Source organism: Lissotriton helveticus, chromosome 10 (assembly GCF_964261635.1).
Source record: "Lissotriton helveticus chromosome 10, aLisHel1.1, whole genome shotgun sequence".
Lineage (NCBI taxonomy): Eukaryota > Metazoa > Chordata > Amphibia > Caudata > Salamandridae > Lissotriton > Lissotriton helveticus.
Genome location: NC_136071.1, coordinates 121,971,557 through 121,992,442, shown reverse-complemented (window position 1 = coordinate 121,992,442; position 20,886 = coordinate 121,971,557). Strand labels below are relative to the sequence as shown.

At 46.1% G+C, this 20,886-nt stretch overlaps 1 protein-coding gene across 1 annotated transcript in view; it reads right to left on the bottom strand.

Moving 5' to 3' along the window:
• FAM20C (FAM20C golgi associated secretory pathway kinase) overlaps positions 1-12,826 on the bottom strand; it is a 327,251-nt gene extending 314,425 nt beyond the window's left edge. Inside the window, exon 1 of the mRNA XM_078664903.1 lies at positions 11,370-12,826. Within this exon, the coding sequence (XP_078521029.1) occupies positions 11,370-11,926 (557 nt within the window). The 5' untranslated portion in view covers positions 11,927-12,826. The remainder of the gene's footprint in view (positions 1-11,369) is intronic.
• Between the last annotated feature and the right edge of the window lie 8,060 nt (positions 12,827-20,886).

Sequence of the window (20,886 nt, the reverse complement as noted above, 5' to 3'; positions counted from 1 at the left end):
ACCAAATGGCTAAGACAAGAAAATGCCAACTTTCTAAAAGTAGGAAAAAGGGGGTTTGGGCCAGTTTATTGTCAGCAAGGCTAGGCCACTAATATGAAACAAAAACAACAAGTCAATACGGACTATACCCTATGCACTTTAGTACTGGTTGGTAGTGGTAAAGTGCTCAGAGTCCTAAGACCAACAATAATAGGTCTAGCAAAATGGAGGAGGAGAGGCAAAAGGTTTGAGAGAAGACCACCCTAAGGATGACAGGTCTGACAGTAAGCTTCTCATTCAGAAGGCCAGTGGATTAGCGTAACCTGTCACCTTTATCCAGACAGGCTTTGATGGTATAGGTTAACCCCACAGGAGCTGACTCACATCATATCTATTGCTTTCCCTAACCCAAAGCCTAGTATTTATAATAGGTGTAATTAGGGCAGGATGCTCTACAAACTGACAACTAGTATGCCAAATGATGGACATAGTGTATAGATAAGTGAAAAACATAGGCTTGATTTTCATAAAACTGATTTGCTGTGTGTGTGTGTGTGTGCGTGTGTGTGTGCTTGCATGCATACATGCATGAGTGCGTGCGTGTGTGTGTGTGTGTATGTGTGAGAGCGAGACAGTTGGAGAGTTTAGTGTGTCTTCAGATGTGGCCAAATCACACAGTGCCACCATGTGTCATCTGATATGCGCTTTCTTCACATGGTCACCCTGTGAAGAGCGGATACACCATAATGGCAGGCAAGGTGAGGTAGAAAGCTGTGCACTGGGTGAACTTCCAGGGTTGGTATGGTAAGTGGGCTGAATTACTTCTCTGGCAGTTCTTGGTTAAGCTCCACCTCCTCCACCTCCTCCAAGGCCCCACTCCCTCCTCACAATGTGACGTTTTTAAGCTGACATCTCTGGGTATGGGTGACAATTTCGGTGTGTTTTTGCAGGTGTCAGAGGGAGAGTTTGTGCTTGTGCATTTGTGTGCGTTTCTGCGTGCTTATGTGTTTGTGTGTGTGAGAGAGAGTACGTTTGTGTGTGTGAAGGGGCGAGTGTGTGGTTAATCTATCACTTTATAGAACAACCTACACATATGTGTACCTATTTAACTGTGAAACTTTAATTCAATAGGAAATCAGGGACCTTGCACTGACAGCCAGCACTTTTCAACTCTGCTGTTACAGAACTCCCCGATAGCTTATCACACCCAGATATGAAAATACATCAGATTGTTTTAGAGTATATATACATCACATAACCATCAAAGCTCCACATTTATTTTATTAATTACATGTAATCCCGAAGTAGCTTCCCTTTAATGGTTACTTAATATCGGGGCCTTCTATATGCTTCATTTGCTTTCCTCACCATCCTACCTTCAGTTTACTACAAGGCTGTGGTTTATGCAGTAGCCTGCTAAGTACCAATGCCATCAGGTGATTGGATTGCCGGATGTGACGAAGACCAATTCCTTTTCCATGCAGTTATCTATCATAATAGGACCAAACGAGGGAGAAGACAGCAGGTTTGAATGTAGCTGAACACACCGCAATAAGCGCTGCTGGACCGTTCTACCTCTAACTCTTTAAGTAATATTTACCACTTACAATAACGTATGTAATGTCTTTTTAAGCCTCGTTTAGATTTATAATTTTATATTCACATTTTCTATTGACGATATTTTATAAACACAAGATAACACTCCTCTAAGAAAAGCAGAGATGTTTGGCACCTCCCCCTCAGTGCCCCATGGCACAGCCCCCAGCCTTGTGTCCTATAGGGCATTGAAACATGATATAGACATGATATGGAATAATGTAACACCGCCCGCCCTTTCATGTTTCCTTCTCAGTTGATTAGCATGCAGTCATGCGTCCCCCTGGGTTTAGGTGAATGGCAGAGTCTGACTAATCATTCTTTGCCTACACCTTTAAAGAAAAGATTGGGGTTCAATTGTGAGTCTTAGAGGCCGGTGTAACACTACACAGTTGTTCTGTCAGCTATTACTCAGAATTGAAAAGGTCCTTTTTTGAATGAATATATAAATGGAATAAGACTATAATCCACTTGTCTGCAATATATTCCTCTTTGTCGAACCCACTCTTACAACAAAGTCTATTATTGATTTTGTTAAATGATAAATGTGATTATAAGCCTGGCCTTAATAACCGGTGCAGTCATGTGCGGCAGGCAGCTAATCTACCGACAGTAATGATGACAGATCCGCGGGCTACTTGTTAGGACATCAAATACTCTACTTCTGGGAGATGTGCATAAAAGCCTTTCTGGAATATAAAAAACTGATTTATATTTTGTGTTCGTGGGCGCGCTTTATAGAGGAGTACTTTTTCTGTATACGAGCAGGAAAGTGTCAATCAAGGTTCATGTCTGTGGACCAGTGTTGTGTGTGTTTGTAGGGATTTGGTTGTGGCTGGATTGCTGAATCCCAGAGTGTGATGGGAAATTGGCGTGGAGAAACAATTGGTACAGTGATAGACAGCACGAAGTGCAGTTGATTTAATATAACATTTTATATATCTATATAGTCACATACATTTCCCATTCGAGGCATAAAGGAAGTCGCCCATAATCACACAATGTGTGATCAAGTAATGATGCCGAGATTAATAACACCTCTTTCTGAATTTCAAAGTCGGAGAATTAACCACAAGGTTCACTTTACTCCATGACAACATGTGTGGCTTGTCTATCTTTTTTTCTGAGAAGCTGCACATGTGAATATGGCATAACTGAACCATACACACGTGTCCAAATTCAAATTCAAATATAGCTTTATTCGATTTTTAGATAAAATCATAAAAGCATACAAATACATTTTCACATCAAATTTTAAAAATTTATCCCCAACGAATTTATAGAACTCAATAAAGCATTTTTACAAGTAATAAAAGTCAATGGTGAAATTACAATAGTGAACCTCATGTAAAAACGTATGGAAAAGTTAAAAACATGTAAGGGTTACATCATAGAACTTCTATGTTTCATCACTGACATTAAAAAACGGGAAACAACAAAAGTGACATATACCTCATCTAAGAGTAGGAGTTTTTCATAAGCGTTTTTACATGTTCTTATGCCCCAGTGTTTTAAGAGTGGTAATAAGTACAGTTTTCTTGGGGCAGAGTAAAAGGCACAAAAGAACATAATATGGATATTGCTTTGTGATGAGTGGTCATCACATGGGCAAATTAGGTTCGGGACAGTCCATTCATTTTGTTTTGGGAAAGTGACCATGCGAAAGAAGGTGCCTATACGCAGCCTGGTGAGAAGCATGCGACAGTAAGGTGACGTTTCGGTCCTGAGATACAATTGCAGACCTTCAGTGGGAGTAATTCTTTGATAACTCAAGGTGGTATTTTTGAGTTTCTCTGTATCCCATCTAACACCCTCCAGGTGGGTAATTAGAAGTTTTTTGAGGGACGACCTAGACAGGTTTTCTAAAGACTCTGGGTCATCATAATATTCAGGACAGCCAATCTTGGCAAACATCCATCGTACATGACACAACCATTTTATTTTTGATACAGCGTCCAAGTTCATGCAATCCGTGATGAGTTCTCTGTTAAGTTGGCATTCCCTGGTGGTCCAAATTTTATGCCAAAGTAAACACGGTGACAGCTTTATGGAATCACTGAGGTATTTGAGGCCAGTCTCAATGTGAGTAATAAAAGTTGAAGTAGATTTACTCACCCCCAATAAATAACGAATAAAAAGATTCTCACAAATCTGGAGTGAGGTCACATCTTCAAAGCCCCATAAGCCTGCTCCATAGGTAACTGTCGCTACACACTTTGCTTGATAAATCTGTATCATTTCAGCGGTCGGTTTGCCCCCAATTTTCGTTGCAAAAGATCTCAGGGCACCAATAGCACGAGTGAAAGCAAGCCTCCTAGCCGAAACTGCATGTTTCCAGGCTCCTTTTCTATCAAAGACAACCCCCAGATAACAAAAGGTGTCTGTGGTCTCAATTCTTTGTCCGTCAAGGTATATCGAGCATTGTGGCCTTTTGCTCTTTCTGGTACACGGCATAGAGAAAGTTTTTGAGATGTTTACTTTCAAGTGTCTTTGCCCCATATAGGACGTAAATTCTCTTACCGCTCTCTGCAACCCTAGCCTAGTCCTTGACATAATAGCCGCATCATCGGCGTATAATAGGATGGGTACAGGCCTACCATTGACGGCTGGATAGTCAATCTGGAGCTTTATCAAATGGTCTACCACAGAATTTATATAGAAACTGAATAGAAGGGGCGCAAGTATACAGCCTTGTCTGACCCCTCTATTTATGGAAAATTTCTGTGTACATTGCCCCTGGGTCCCGAACCTCACCCTAGCACCAGCATCTCTATAAAGTTCCTTGATAAATGTCACAATAGTGGGATCCACCCCAATATGCTCCAAAGTTGACCAAAGCTGCAAATGATCAACACAATCAAATGCTGAGCTGAGGTCAACAAATGTAACATACAAGTCCCCTTTTTTAGCCTCAATGTATTTTGACATTAATAAGGACAGGTTTAGACATTGCTCCTGGGTTCCCAATCCCTTTCGGAATCCATATTGGAAATCCGAAATGACCTTGTTTTCCGTCTCCCAGTGCTGTATCCTTTTTAGTACGATCCTTCCTGCAATTTTCATAAGACCGTCTAATAAGGATATGGGACGGTAGCAAGCCGGATCGTCCCTGTTTCCCTTTTTAAAGATGGGGACTACAATGGCATCTGACCAGGTGTTAATTAGGCCGCATTTGTTTCCCATATTCAGGACGTTCGTTAAAAGGGGTACCCAAAATTCCAAATTTGTTTTATAGGCATCCACTGGTATATAATCAGGACCAGGAGCTTTCCCTGAAGGACTTTCCCTGATTGCATGTTCAACTTCTAGGGTGGTAAAGACCAGATCAATTGGATACGGCAAGGCTGGGGGATCACTTGGCTGCTTTTCTCGAGTAGGATTATTTGGGAGTAAAAGTGCCTTTTGTTGGTTCGTATTGTTTCCCTGTAGGTTACTATAAAGTTTCCCGTAGTGTTCCACCCAAAGGTCTGCTGTAATAGCCACATCTATGCAGTTATCAGTGTGTTTATCATTATATACTGATCTGATCACCTTCCAGAAAAGGTTAGTGTCCTTATTCCTGGCAGCTTCTCCCAGTGCTTCCCAGGCTTCCTTTTTCATCATTAATTTCCTACGGTTAATTTGTCTCTTGTACTCTCGTCTAGCCTCAGAGATCTGGGCCCTATTTTTCGGCATGGCGTTTGAGGCTTTCTTCAGTTTCTTTAAGGCAGCTGTGCACCCAGAGTCAAACCACCCAGAAGCACATTTCCCCTTCTTTTTGTGGATCTTAGTTAAAACACTTTTTATGTACTCCTGTATTTTAGTGAAAGCTGCCATAATCACCTTAGGTTCCACATCTTCTTCCAAGCAGACAAAAATATCTGCAGAACAGGATAATATTAAATTATGGAAGAAGATTGTGGGGTTCAACTTCTCCCACTTAAGGACGTAACCATTTATCTTTGTTAAGGTCACCTCCAATGGATACAGTCGGCCACTAAATTCCTTTGCTTTCTCCAGTGGAAGTCTAAACCCAAAAATAATCGGGTAGTGGTCGCTCATTGGATCATCCCCTATCTCCCAGAAAGTTATAAAATTGGGCAAAATGGGGGATATCAGTGCAAAATCTATTGTAGTTTCGCAACCTCTTCCATTGTATGTTGGGGCAAAGGGAACAGGAGGAGAACATGCCTGATTAACAAAAGTGAGGTCAAAAGTGAACATAATACTGTTAAGGAGAGACCCCAGCTTAGTGTGTGAGAAATGAAAAGGACAGTCCTCATCACGATCTGCAAGGCCGCACAAACCTAACTCAGAAAGTGGGCAGACCGCACAATTAAAGTCTCCCACCCATATAACTGTATGGTCTCCTACATTTCGATCCCTCACTTTATGGATACAGTTTAACATTTTATTTAAAGTAGATTCCATTTCATGTAATGGCATGTTATTATAAAAGTTCACCAGTATGACCTTTTGTGTAGAGCCCCATTTAAAAGACAGAATTTGAAAATATTGGTCAGAGTGGAAATTAAGCACTTTTGTATCCCCCACATTTGACATATATATACACAGACCCCCTTTGTTGCGGCCATGGGTAGAGGGAGCAGCAGGTGTATGAAATGTTTGATACCCCATGATATGCTTTTCTTCTACAAGCCAGGTTTCTTGTAGGCAGAGTATACCGTGCTTCTGGACAGTCTCCAGCCAAGGTATATGGTTGATCTTGTTGCCCAGTCCTGCTACATTCCATGATAATAGTGAATGTTTCTCTTCATTTTCTACCTGCTGTATGTGGCCCTCACTCTCCATTACCTCTACCTGATCTTGCAAAGCGACCATGTCTAGGTGTTGTGTGACTCGCACAGGGGGCGGGTGCTGGTGAGAGGGTGGTGAAACCGCCATCAAGTGGGGCAAGTTGTTAGCAATGGGTAGGAATGTGTTACTATTACTATCAATCTTTGCATGATTTTGATCACTTGATCGGAGTGTTTGATCGACTGTTCCCAGTCAATCCACCTGGTCTAAGCATCCAAACCTATTCATGGTGGGTGCACCCTCCCACCAATTATTAGGAGGTTGCCATCGCTGCCCCTGTCCCCTCCAGTTATGGTTGTGGACTATGGTCCAAGCCCCAGGACACTCTGGTAGCTGTTTTGGAGGGTAGAAAAAGGTTAGGGGTTTGGTGACGATAGTTTGTTCAACGTTCATGTGTTGGTTCCATGTGGTAATGAGATGGGCCGTATGAGGGTCCGCAAAAGACACCACGATGCAGTCTCCTGGTATCGATTTGTAGGTACGGCCCACCCAGGGGACTCTCCTGACCATTAATACCCTGCTCTTGTTGGTATGAGGAATCTGCCTATTGGTATTTAGCCAGTGGATCACTTTGTTTTTTAAGGACCACTGGGTTTCCACAGTCTCAGGGGCAAGCGGAGGTACCCCTGCCAAAATAGCCACATAGGGCCCAACCTCAGGGGGAAGATCAATGTAGCCTCCTCGGAAATTCTGATGGTTTGGGTATAATTTTAGGGTGTGTTCTAATAGAGGGGTAATGGGATTATTGACCTTCTGCTCAACTCTAGAAGGGGGTTTGGGCTGGAGATATTTTTTAGGTGGTTTTTCCTCTATTTTTGGGGGGTTGTCAGCAACATTGACAAGTGTCCTAGGTTTAGGGATCGGAGTGGGTTTGGATGAAGAGGGAGGTAAAATTGCAGTCGAAGTCAACGGGGCAGGATGGACCTCCTTAAATGCTGTCGCTGTTTTGGTGCCAATGTTAGAGGCTAAAGGAGATTGGATAACATCATTTCTAGCCAGTGATGGACTCTCATTAATATGAGGATGTGTTACTTCTAGCTGTTTTAAGCTGAGCGTGGCTAGAGATACTAATGTTTTGTCCATTTCCAATAGGTGGTTCTCGATGCGTGACAGTCTGAGTTCGAAAGGTGTCAATAATTGTTTTAAGGTGACCCAGACTGTCTGAAGAAAGTCTTCATCGTTGCCCAGTTTATCCTTTTCCCTCCCTGCTTCATTTGGCCCTCCCAGTGTAAGGTTATCTTCAGGGATAATAAGATTCTCTCCCATAGGGACAGTAATGAGGTTACTATCACCACCTATTTGATGGATAACTGGGGGTGATATTCGTTTAGGGTCCCCTTCATTGTGTAAAAATCTTCTACGGTTGAAAAACTGCTGCCTAGCAACTTTGGCTTTCTTTCGAGCAAAAGCGGATTTTATTTTGTTTTTCTTCTTCAAGGCTTGACTAGCTGGGTTTGTACTTTTTGTTACCGAGAAGGAGGGGACACTTTTAAGCGACAAAATGGTGGGATTTCCCTGTTCGTTAGGTGGATCACCCTCACTAGGTTGGGTGGTCATAGGGGAAAAAATAAATGAGGAGTCTATTGGTGGCGGAGAAGGGAGAGTGGGAGAATGATGGACCTCAACTTGGATCACCAGAGGTGGCGGACGTTCCACCTGTTGGGGAGATGCAGCGAACGCAATATTTCCCAGGGAGGATTTTTTTGAGTTTGCAAATGTTTGGGAAAGCCTGCGTGCAGCATCTAACTCCATTGAAACCCTCTTCTGCATTTTAGTGATCTCGGCGTCTATTGCCAAATTTGTCTTAACGAGAAAATCGTCCAGAGTGCCTTTTGGCTTAGTTAACCCCATCGCAGTCTTACTACGACTCCCCCGAGTACACATAATGCGTTACAGTTACAGTTTCTGTGTGGTGCTCACTACAGTTACAGTCTGAGGGCAGACAACCCTATACGGAACCAAGGGGGGTGGCCCAGTCCAGTCTCTACCAGCCTCTAACGGCCTAAAACGGCCCTGTCTTTGCCCAGTCTTCGTCCGGGCTGCGTCCCGCGCTGGGGGAGTAGTATGGCGTTATGTAGTTGGTGATTGGGGCGGGGGGGCGGGCCGGCGGGGAGAGCGGACCGGAAGCTCTTCCTTGGTCTCGCAGGGACTTCTGGGAAACGAAGTCCCTGCACGCTCGCAGCCCCGCCGGTGCCTCGCGCCCCTTACCGCCTTGCCGCCTTGCCTGTCCTCCCGCGCCGCTGCAGACGCACAATCCCTCCGACGAAGCGGCACCCGCGAAGCGGGTGCGGCGAGGAGTTTACTGCAGCTGGAGCAGAGAGCCTCGTGGGCTAGTCCAAAAGTGCGCTGGTGCAGAGAAACCTTAGATGCCTGGAAACCTCCGTTAGAAAAAGTGAGTGACACACAAAGTGGGGGTTGCAGGGAGACTTTTAAAATCCTTTGGTGGGCGGGGGGCGGGCCGGCGGGGAGAGCGGACCGGAAGCTCTTCCTTGGTCTCGCAGGGACTTCTGGGAAACGAAGTCCCTGCACGCTCGCAGCCCCGCCGGTGCCTCGCGCCCCTTACCGCCTTGCCGCCTTGCCTGTCCTCCCGCGCCGCTGCAGACGCACAATCCCTCCGACGAAGCGGCACCCGCGAAGCGGGTGCGGCGAGGAGTTTACTGCAGCTGGAGCAGAGAGCCTCGTGGGCTAGTCCAAAAGTGCGCTGGTGCAGAGAAACCTTAGATGCCTGGAAACCTCCGTTAGAAAAAGTGAGTGACACACAAAGTGGGGGTTGCAGGGAGACTTTTAAAATCCTTTGGTGGGCGGGGGGCGGGCCGGCGGGGAGAGCGGACCGGAAGCTCTTCCTTGGTCTCGCAGGGACTTCTGGGAAACGAAGTCCCTGCACGCTCGCAGCCCCGCCGGTGCCTCGCGCCCCTTACCGCCTTGCCGCCTTGCCTGTCCTCCCGCGCCGCTGCAGACGCACAATCCCTCCGACGAAGCGGCACCCGCGAAGCGGGTGCGGCGAGGAGTTTACTGCAGCTGGAGCAGAGAGCCTCGTGGGCTAGTCCAAAAGTGCGCTGGTGCAGAGAAACCTTAGATGCCTGGAAACCTCCGTTAGAAAAAGTGAGTGACACGTGTCGTCATATGAAACCATGCCTGTAATATTCGAAATCCTCTTGCCGGTAGATACTGGTTGGTAGATACTGGTTGTATTGTCTGCCTTCCGGGGCCTGTTAATTATTGCAGCAGTTAATACTGCAGTCACACCATTTGCATGTGATCTAAAGAGCAGCTTTTGATATTACAGAATTTACGAGTCCTCCCATTATGGACATCAGAAGGATGAACTGTTGAGCAGGCCTTGCCATGGTTCACACTAAGCATCAATGAACATATAATGAAATAACCACTCTTTACTGTGGGGACTCCTCTCCAACTAACAGATGATTTTTGTGGGGTCACAATGAGGTAAATTCTGACGGGCAACACTATCATCTTCCTCGGCTTGCAAGAGAGGGCCGTCCGTGGTACCAGAGACTCTTCTTTCAGCCCCTCCGGATCTCTCTGCTTTTACAAATGTTTTGTTTGCCATGGGAACAACTTTTTAATGCATGCAGCACGTGGCCTTGCAAAGCGGAGGCGAGATTTCAAGGACTGACACGCAAATGAAACATAAGGTCGGCGATTTAAAAGGGCGCTGAGTACACTCCGGGCGCGAGCACAAGCTCGGCCTGTGCGATGCTCGTGCCCGCGCCCCGGTGCCGCGTGCCAGACTTTAATGGCTCCGTCTGTTGACTGGGAGGGCCCCGGTGCTCTCGGCTATTGACTTTAGACAGCATTGAGAGACACGTGCGGGTTAAACAGTGTCCTTCGCCTCCTTCATGAGACGCCTGGCTGGAGTGGAGATGCCTCGGCCTCACGCTGCAGCCGCCGCCTGAAGTGTCTGTAATGACCTCGGGGGCTCGGGGCAGGGAGGGCCGAGGCAGGTGGTCGTGGAGGCCACGATCCCTCCACGGGCAGTTCTTTCCCGCCAGCTCAAGAGTCCTTAAGCTCGGCTGGGAAAAGGACCATCTGCTCAGACAGTCAATGGGGCGAGTGTGCGCGCTGCCCCCGGCTCCTTCACCCCGGTGAATGGCAACCTCTCGCCAACACACACACTTGCTTCCGTCTAATACTGAGACATGTCAAAGCGTGCTGCGGTTTAATGACCTAACAGCACGGTACGTGCTCCTTGTCAGCAGGACTCTGCAGTATGTGCAGCAGGTGACATAGGAAAGGATGTCTAAACATCGCAAATTACTATTATTTTAGAGAGAAATTAAGTTTACGGTGCTGTTGATAGGTGGAGAAGGTGGAAGCGGACATGCTTTGCCTGTGGGGGCAAAACTGAGTAGGTTTATCTGTGGGCTGCTTCTACCGGCATCTTACCCATGCCTCCAGGATTGAGGTGTTCAATGCCCAGAGGCAATTGAAAGAAAATGCAAAGTGAGTAAATGTATCCATTTATGTGACTGACAGGCTGAACATGCCACCTTTCCAATGTATCAGTCGTTGAGGCTACCCGTCTCCCTACTTACCTACCCATCTGCCTGCCTGTCTGTCTGTTGTCTATCTATCTATCTATCTATCTATCTATCTATCTATCTATCTATCTATCTGTCTATCGAACTATCTGTCTATCTGTCTGTCTCTCTGTCTGTCTATCTATCTGGTTTTCTATGTACTGCTGCCTGCCTACCTTCTGTCTCTATGTAGCTATCTCAGTATCAGTCTGTCTTTCTACCTGTCTATGTATGTCTATGCATATCTATTTATATTGCATCTCTCTATCTAGCTGTAGGTCCGTCTTCCTATCTATCCGTTCGATTGCCGGGTTACATCCCGGCCCAGCTGGCAGTCTAGTCTACCTGAACATCGAAAACTTTGCATTACGAGCAATAAAGGACCCCAACATCCTTCGCTTCCCGTCAGTATGGCCCCATGCACCGTCACACCCCTCAAACCCCACTGCCACTCACCACTCTTGGTTCCCAGCTGCCTTGGGGTTGAACCTTATGTCGCTGTTGACGTTGAACAAGACGTCGTCTTCGGTCAGGTCCGGGAGGTTGACCTTATAGAGGGGGTGCTCGAAGAGCGCCCCCAGCCTCGAGTACCCCGGGTCTGCGTGCGCCTTGTTGGCACCTCCGTCCTGAATGAGCTCTTTTTGGTTCAGGTCCCTGCCCAGGCCGAGGGGCTCCGGCCTCTTGAAGGCCTCCCCCTTCTCCAGGGCGCCCATCAGCTTCTCCAGCGAGTGCGAGGACAGGTTGGAGCTGGGGTCGCTGCTGAAGTCCTGCAGGATGCGCAGCGTGTGCTTGTTGGGCCAGCCCGACTCAGCCCCGCTCTTAGTCCTCTGCTTGCCCCAGCCCTGCGCCTCCTCGCTGGGCTTGTGGGCGCACGAGCAGCCGGCGGTGGCGTCCGTGCCCACCGCGCGCTTCTCCAGCTTTGGTAGTAGGTCGATCATAATATGCATCGTGCAGGCTATCAAAAAGACCATCAGGATCAGCACCCTGAACTTGCGCACCAAAATCATTTTCATTTCCAGGATTGCAAATAAATTAAGACTTTTTTTTCTTTTAAATATATACTTAATGTAAGCTCTTTCACAGAAAAAGCCTTACTTTGTGTTGAGAAAAAAATAGATATAAATCATTTAAGTCAATAAAGTTATCTTCGTATATTTCAGGAAATAAATAATCTGAAGACGGTAAGTACTCATATGGTTCGGTTCTCAAATAATTGGCACTAGCAGAGCAATAAAATTGGCATCAAAAAAGGAAAAGATCTAATTAACGAACACACGTGCAAGATATTGAATTACGAAGCAGGGCGCTCTTATTCATGGAGGGATGCATCCATTTGTTTCTTTTCAGGATTTTGAAAGGCCGGCAGGGAGAAATGGGATCACCGCTTTACCTAAGGAGTCAGGAGATAAATAAAAAAAATCCAGTATTTTCGTCCCCGGTTGACAGATGTTCCACATGTCTCGTGAACCGCTCCTGGGTGCAGCAGGCGGCTCGCCCCTTTTTTTCTGCGAATCCCTCACAAACATTGAGAGAAAAAGGCCGGCTTGTGTTCTGCTTCCTCCCACCCCGGCTGGGCATCCATCGCGCCCGGTGCTCAGCGCGCGCGGTGTTGACTCCGGTGGGCGCGCGGCTCTCTCCTCCCGGCTGCGGTGGCGGCGGGCTGGCGCGCGGCAGCGCTGCACATTCCCCCTCGCGCGCTTGGCACAAACAACAGGCAGAAAAATCGGTGTGTCTCTCGAGGCTCCCCCCGCGCCCTGGTCGCACTGATGGCCCCCTGAGAGCTAGGAGTCCAGAGGCAGAGGAGGAAGGGAGAGAGAAGTCTTTGGCAGGTGCAGAGGTCCCCTCTCGGCTGCTGCTGAATGCCGAGGACTGCTCGGGCTCGTAGTGCTGCGGCTCCTGCCTTCGGTGGGTGTGTTAAATATTATGAGCCAGCCGTGAATCCAGCCTTCCACACGTCACAGCTAAGAGATTGGCTAAATCAGCGCTACGGTGATAGTAACAGGAACAGCCTCGACCGAATGCACGTTTTTTTTTGCACTCCTGCTGCTCCGAGGAGGGCAGGGAGAGGGCGTCCGTCCGATTCTCGGAGGTCTGCAAAAAAATCTCTCCGCTCACACCGGCTGCGCTGTAATGGTACAGTCTGGCGGCACGCGCCCGGGAGCGCGAGACCCGCCGTGTCATCGTCTGAATGATAGAGGCTGCGTTTCTACAGCATCATGTTAAAATTACTACTACCGGCCGACTGCAAAAATAGATCAAAATTAAAACCTTGTGTGCGTCTTCTTAAAGAAGGAAAGCTGGCCTCGTTCGGTTTGATGTTTTACGGCCTATAGCTGTCTTGAGAAACATTCCAGGCTCATAATAGAACTCTGGCAATAAACTTAAATGAAACTTCCTATCTCTCCAGACACTGACATGTAAACAATTATGTCCGATTATAAAGTGCCTCGTTCAATCTCTTGACACTGACACACCAGAACCAACGTTAATTAGTGTTTTATAAGTGCCACAAAACCCTACACGCCTTTGCCAAGCAAGGTAGCAGACATACCTTAGTGCAGTGAGGGGGGGGGGGGGGGGGGGGGGGGCGGAGGGTCCCTGAATTACAGTAATGATTATGCAATGTATGCAATGGTGCACAGAAATCAAGAGTATAAGAACCACTGCCTTAGTGCTACACATGTGTCCTACGGATAACTTAAAACGGACCCTCTTTAAGTAGGTGTGAGTGGATGTCTCGATTATCAAAAACAATAAATCCCCCTGTTAAAACTGGGGGTCTCTAGTTGGCAATGGTTTGCACCTGTGTCCAAGTAGGGACCCTTCTTCCTAGTCAGGGTAAGGGGGATTCACTTCTAAAATAACTCTTGCTCACCCCCTTGGGAACTATGCATGAGCAGATAGGATTATGTCAGAGGCAGTGTGTAAAGCATTTGTGCACACATACAGTAACACAGTGAAAACACTACAAATGGACACCACACAAGTTTAGAAAAATAAGTAATCCTTATCTAAACCAAACAAGACCAAAACGACAAAAATCCACACTACAGTAATCAAAATATGATTTTCGAAATGTAGAAACAGTTCTGTCCTTAGCAAAATATAGATGCAACACTTTCAACCCAAAGCACCTAGGATGCGTCAAAATCATAAACAAAAACAGCCAAAAGGAAGGTGATTCGTCAGTTTCTTACTACAGGGGAGGTGATGCGTTGGTTCCTTACTGAAGGGGAGGTGATGCATCGGTTTCTTACTGAAGAGGAGGTGATGCGTCAGTTTCTTACTGCGACCCCAGCATTAATGTAGACTTGGTGCCCCGGTGCGGTGCGTGAGTATATGAGATGCGTGGGCTCATGATGCAACAACAGCGGCGCTGCATTGGTTTCTCCATCCGCGGTCTCACGATGCGTTGGTTCTTGCAGCCGCACCTCTGGGCTTGCGCCGTAATCGGTGCATTAATTTATAGATCCAGGGAAAATGCACCTTCCCTTAGTTGTCTTAAATTAATAGACAGTGTCAGGTTAAGCCTGACATGTTTCCAAAAATGCCACCCACATTTAAGAATCTTTGTGTTTCGTAGTTGGAAAAATTGAAAAATTAGAAATGATAAGCAGCTTCTCAAATAAACATTAAAATATATTACTTCAACACCCTTGTTAAATATCCTAACATAATCCTCTTTCAGGCTTCATCAATTACAAATATTAATTGCAGACGGATCTGATGGAGTGCTGGGGGGAATGCGCAGATGGTACCTCAACAAGATAGTTCCCCCAAGCAGACTGAGCCAACAGCTGATAAACTCAGCAAAGAAAATAGAGAACCCTTATCTCTTCACTAAAGAAGACCTGAAAGCATATCTGAAAGAGCTCCACCAAAAATATCTGAGACAAACACATCTCAGTTTCAGTCTTAGAATACAGAAATTAAAGCAACACCGATGGTCATGAAAAAGCATATTCAAGCAATAAGAGAAAGAGCTACAATGAATGCAGGCGACATAGCTAGGTTGAGCCAGGACATGATGACCACTCAATCCGTTCTGGTCAAATCAAAAGATTTAAAAGAAAAGTGTGTGGTCCTGAATGATAGTCCAAAAAGTGATAACTTTAGGGTCCACAATGCAAGAGAAGATGAAGAAAAATCAGACATTGAAAACAACCTTAGAGGCAGGTTCAGAACCATATTACATGAGGGCAAGAACTTTACAATCCTGATTGTAAGAGCACAGAGAGCCCTAAAGGAAAGACCAGTATCTCAACCTTGGAATATCCTGGTGGAATTGGGGTCATCTCGGTGGAAAAAAAATCCTTAGATCAGCAAGAGAGTCAGAGGATTTCACTTGTGGAGAAAGCCCAGTGACTCTTTTCCAGGATTTATCTCAAAATACTCAAACCAATTGATGCACACTGATGCATACTCAGGAGCTCCAAAAGAGACAGATTCACAACAGATGGTACTTCCCAACAATTCATTCTGTAGAAGAAGGGGGAAGAGGGCCCTAGGACTAACAAACACTACAAAAAGAACAATGTCTCAGGAAACTCAAGAAAACCTTGGAAATTGAGAGAGAAATGGGAGATATCATGTCCACCCAAGAAATAAGCCCAGAAAACTTGAAAAGAAGGCGTAAAGCTGTGGAGGACTGATTGAGCTGTAATAGGGCACAATTGCTAACTTAGGGGCCTATTAGGATGGTGGACGGACGCAGGTCCGTCCGCCACCCCGAGAGGAGGAGGGACCGTCCGCAGGGGCAGCGGCGGTCCCTCCGTGCTAATTAGGATGTGACCGCCACACTGGCGGTCACATCCTGTATTTTTAACATTGCGGCGGGTGCTGCTTGAAGCAGCACACGCCGCAATGTTAAAAAAGCATGTTTACCTTTGCATGCACAAAGCTGCAGGCACCGCGTGGTGCCTGCCGCTTCGTGCACGCAAAGGCAGGGGGGTACCATAGGTGCCCCCCATGTGCACCCCCCACCCCCCCTTCACCCCTGGGGCCCGCAACGGGCCCCCAAAGAAAACACCGTATGCCTTTCCACGGCGGAAATGCCGCCGTGGAAAGGCATAGGAGCACAGCCATCCTAATATGGCTGGCGGTGTCTGATAGACACCGCCAGCCATGTTAGAGCTTTTCCGCTGCGGTCGGAAGGCGACCGCAGCGGAAAAAAGCGGCGGACTGAAAAAATATGCCCCAGCCATCCTAATCTGGCGGGGGGTCTTTTCTCAGTCCGCAGTGGATAATCCGCATCCTCCGGGCCGGCGGTGGCTTCGCCGGACCGGAGGATGCGGATTATCCGCTATCATAATCGGCCCCTTAATAAACAAGGTATTTGTTGCAGTTTGTACTGTATCTGGCCGTTCACTGGAGGAGGCTTTGGTTGGAGGTGCTTGGGGGGCCCGGGGCAGTGAGGCTTAATCAACCCATTGATGTAGCGCAAAATCCAAATATTTATTTGTAGGGGTATATTATAATCACAAGTAGTCTGCATCCACATACATTCTTTTGTTGTATTAACATAGTCATTAGAATATGAATTGTAATAATGTGAATCATGAGGTATTTGAGGGTATTTCAATGTAAAGAGGAATAAATGAATGTAGAAACTAGATGTAAATAGCTGAAATCATTAACGTGCAGAATTTGTGTATACCGTTGATTCACGTATTCACTGTGCTCATGTAACATGTTAACTTGGCCAACACAGTAATATTGGGAAAGAGTGTTTATTTTATAAGCAAACTCGTACCGTCTATGTTGCGTTTTTCTTATGTTAGGTGAATTGTGTAGGCCTGAAATGCATTTTCCCTGGAAGCTCTTGCAGTAGAATTAATAATTGAGTTTCATGTGCACAGTGGATTCTGTTCATGCTCATGTTTCTGTTGCAGGCCGAATAATCATTTTTGTTAGTTAGAATAATGTCTTTGTTTTAGGAGTTAGGTGAGGAGAGGAGGGGATACATTGAGTGCTGATACTGATAAATGCAGTGGCCGCCCTCACAGAGGGCCTCAAGGGGCCGGCGCCATAATGGATGCCGGAGCCCTGCAAGGATCCAGTTTTAGCCAACTGGAAGCACCCAGGAGCAGAAGGGGCGCTTCCCTCATGGCAAATTTGTGCCAGAGAGGTGCCTAGTCACCTGTCCAATGCGGGGGCTAGGTGATGTTTGGAACCCCCTAATCAGTGCAACTCCAGTAACAGCAGGAACATCGTGGGGGGGAATATAAGGCACCCCTCCACTCACGATCTCTCAATCCTAATCTCTACTCTCGACTCCATTCAAAACTGGATGTCAACTCATCAACTGATTCTGAATCCCTCCAAAACTGAATTCCTCCTCCTCTCCTCCTCAGGTTCAATCATGAATGGATCAGATGAATCTACTTAACAATAAACCCATCATTGTCGACAGCGCAAAATCCCTTGGTGTCATACTCGACAAAAAACTCAATCTAATCTCCCACATCAATTCCATTGCAAAGTCTGCTCGATACCAACAGTGCCTTCTTTGGGGAATTCGTCGCTTCTTCCCGGAGCAGGACCTTAAAACCCTGGTGCAATCGCTGGTCTTCTCCAGACTGGACTACTGCAATTCTCTTCTTACTGGCCTCCCCAAATTCCACTTTTCCCCCCTTAAATCTGTTCTCCATTCATCAGCTTGTTTCATTTATGGGGCCAAAAGAAGCGACCACATCACACCGATGTTATCCACCCTCCGCTGGCTTCCCATCGAGGCTAGAGCTATCTACAAGACTGCCTGTATCACCCACAAAGCCTTGCACTCCTCCTCTCCTCGCTACCTGGCGAAATAAACTGAAACTCTCCTGAGGCTCTAGACCATCACGTAATGCGGAAAATCTACTGCTTGAACCTCCCACTTTCAAGAAGGAAAGATCGATGTCCCAATCCTGTTCCGGCAACGCGGTGAGAATCTGGAACTCCCTTCCGCCTCAGCTCCGGACCACCACCTCCTCCCAGGCCTTCAAAACGGACCTCAAAGTTCTCCTCCTCCAAAGACACCTTCAAAAGTAATTCACGCCCTCTCTATTATCTGAAGGAAGACCTCCCATTACTGAAATTTCTATTCTCCATGACTATGGAAGTGCCTTCCCAGTGTGTTCTTGTGGTTGGAGTGTTTGCCATTTATTGCAGTATTATCCTTGTACCTGTGTTTGGTACTCTTTTGTAACATGCACATGCCACTTTTCTCTTATAACACACTGTTTGCGACCTCTCACATTTTGTTTGCTTTTGATACTTGCACAAGTGCCACCATTGCCTACGTAACGTTTGTTCTTGTGACAGAGTGTGTAGCATATATTGCAGTATTATACCTCTAATTGTACTTTGTTTTCTCTTGTAACCTGCACATTTGTCATTTTCTCCTCCTGTAATGCACTGTTTGCTACCTCATGTATTTTGTTTGCTCACAATTGTCACTTTTACCTCATGTAATTTAACGTCTGCTTTTGTAATTTGTTCACTTGTAATTTTCTCCTCATGTATCATTACTGTTCCTATTGTGAAGCGCTCTGACGCCTTCGGGTAAAGTCAGCGCTATATCAAAACGCATACATAAATAAATACAATAAACTACAGATCCCTACTACATTGTGGAGCCAGGGAGCGGCGCCGAATGTTTTTTGAGGATTGGCATTGTTGTGGTGACGATGTGATCGTGGACTGGGCCTTACAGGATTCATCTCGGCTTCAGGCTAACTTTCCCCAGGCTCCACGGGGATCGACTGCAGCGAAGATCCAGATCCAGTGCATTTTGCAGCATCAAGAAGCAGTACTCAGGCCTGCAGAGCGGTGAAGATGGCGAAGCAGTGGAGTCGGCGGAGCTTCTGGAGCAGTGGGCGGCATCCGATGCCGGAGTGGAGCACCGTGGCGTCTGGGAAGATGTGGGCAGGAGCCTTTCTGCAAGGTACAAAGGCGTGGCCTCCTCAGACGCTGCAGCACTCTCGGGAGTATTAACCCTAGATTTTATTGGGTTTTTAGAACACGAAAAGACGCGTTTGTCGGGCGCCGAGTGTCTGCAGCATCATCACCGGACACCGGACTTACTTCAGTCCATCAGTGTCGGCCATATTTAAACATGCAAATTAATAGAACAGTTTGATACCAATAACAAAGAAACAACCATGAACTGCATTTCGTATATGTCCTCCCACCCTGGATGTGCAAGCCCCTCAAAGCTTAAATATACAAATCTGCAACTGATTGCACTCTCAATTTGGCCATGTGAAAAATCTACAACCTCTCACCATGTATGAGTTTTTGCCCTAAATGCAACGTTTACACAACAAAGTTTTGGTGAAATATCAGTGACATGAAGAAATGGCCGTAAACTGCTTACATGTGCATAATCCTGCACTGAATGGGCAAGACTCGCAAGCTTTCAACAGTGCCAAAACTTATCAACCTGAATGGGTATGTGCCATGAATGCATTTCTCATGTATACTACCGCCCTAGATGGACAAACTCCACTAAGCAGATCATTCTACTCTTGCATCAGATTGCACATTGTATATTGTGGAGGCATACCTTGTAAGCTCATTTCCTTTATCAACCACATATCACCCTGCATGGGTCACAGACCTAGGTTCAATCCTGCTGTTCTCTATTGGACCTTCACCGTGTATATCATTATCAGATGCCACACTACAATTTCCGATTATAGAACAACCAGTACACATCATACAGTACGTTTTTTATAAGTGAATCGCCATTTCCTCCCCACGGTTCAAGCCATTCAGTATCTTTGTTTGGTTGTCTATGATATATCTAGACTCCAACCTACACGGTTGTAGTTGTCTGTCTCCTCCTTTTACATTAGGGGTTACATGATCCATACAAAAGAGTCTCAACAGGTCCCTGTTGCTCTTATGGTACATTTCAAAATGCTGTGCCACCGGATACGTGGCATCCTTGTTGGCAATTGCTCTAAGATGTTCTAAAACATACACTTTGGTCTAATGAATGGTACTACCAATGTACCTCAAGTCACACAGCTTGCTCTAAGTGCAAGGCATTTAAGAATAGCCATAAGGTTCTAACCTATGGTGTACCGGGCCTAGAGAATCCCCAGAGAATCAAAAAGCTTATGAACTACAATACCAGCCACACGGTGTACTGTTTGATATGTCCTTGTGGCTTGAGGTACATTGGTAGTACATTTTCTAAGCCACCCTAAAGAAAATGTTGGGCCCTTTAGATTTACTATTCCCACTACAGTCTAAGCAACAGTAGGGACATTGTTGGATTCCAGAAGTGTTTGATATAATGTTCCCACTAAAGTCCAAGCAACAATAGGGAAAGTGTTGGACTCCAGAGGGGTTAGATTTACAATTTCCACTCCATCTAAGCACAGTAGGGCAAGTGCTGGATTCGGAGGGCTTAGAATGACTATTCCTATAGCACTCTAAGCAATAGTAGGGAAAGTGGTGTTCTCTTGGATGGGTTAGCTTGACTCTTCTTACTCCACTCTAAGCAGCAGTGGGGAACGTGTTGGTCTTCAGGAGGGTACAATTTACAATTCCCACTCAAGTCTAAGTAACAGTGGGGTAAGGGTTGGATTCCATAAGCGTTAGATTTACTGCTCCCACAGGAGTCTAAGAAACAGTAGGAAAAGTGTTGGACTCCATAGGGGTTAGATTTACAATTCCCACTCAGTCTAAACATCTATATGGAAAGTACTGGACTCAAAGGGGTTAGATGTACTGTTCCCATAACAACCTTAGCAATAGTAGGGAAAGTGTTGGACTCCAGGGGGATTAGATTTAATTTCCACACTCCAATCTGAGCAATAATAGGAGAAGTGATGGACCCCAAAGGGGTTAGATTTACTATTCCTATTCTAGCCCATGCATTCATAGGGAAAATATTGGACTTTGGAGGGACTAGAAATAGCATTCCACCTCCCAATCATTTTACACAGAACATGTAAATACCAAATATGAAACAAAAATA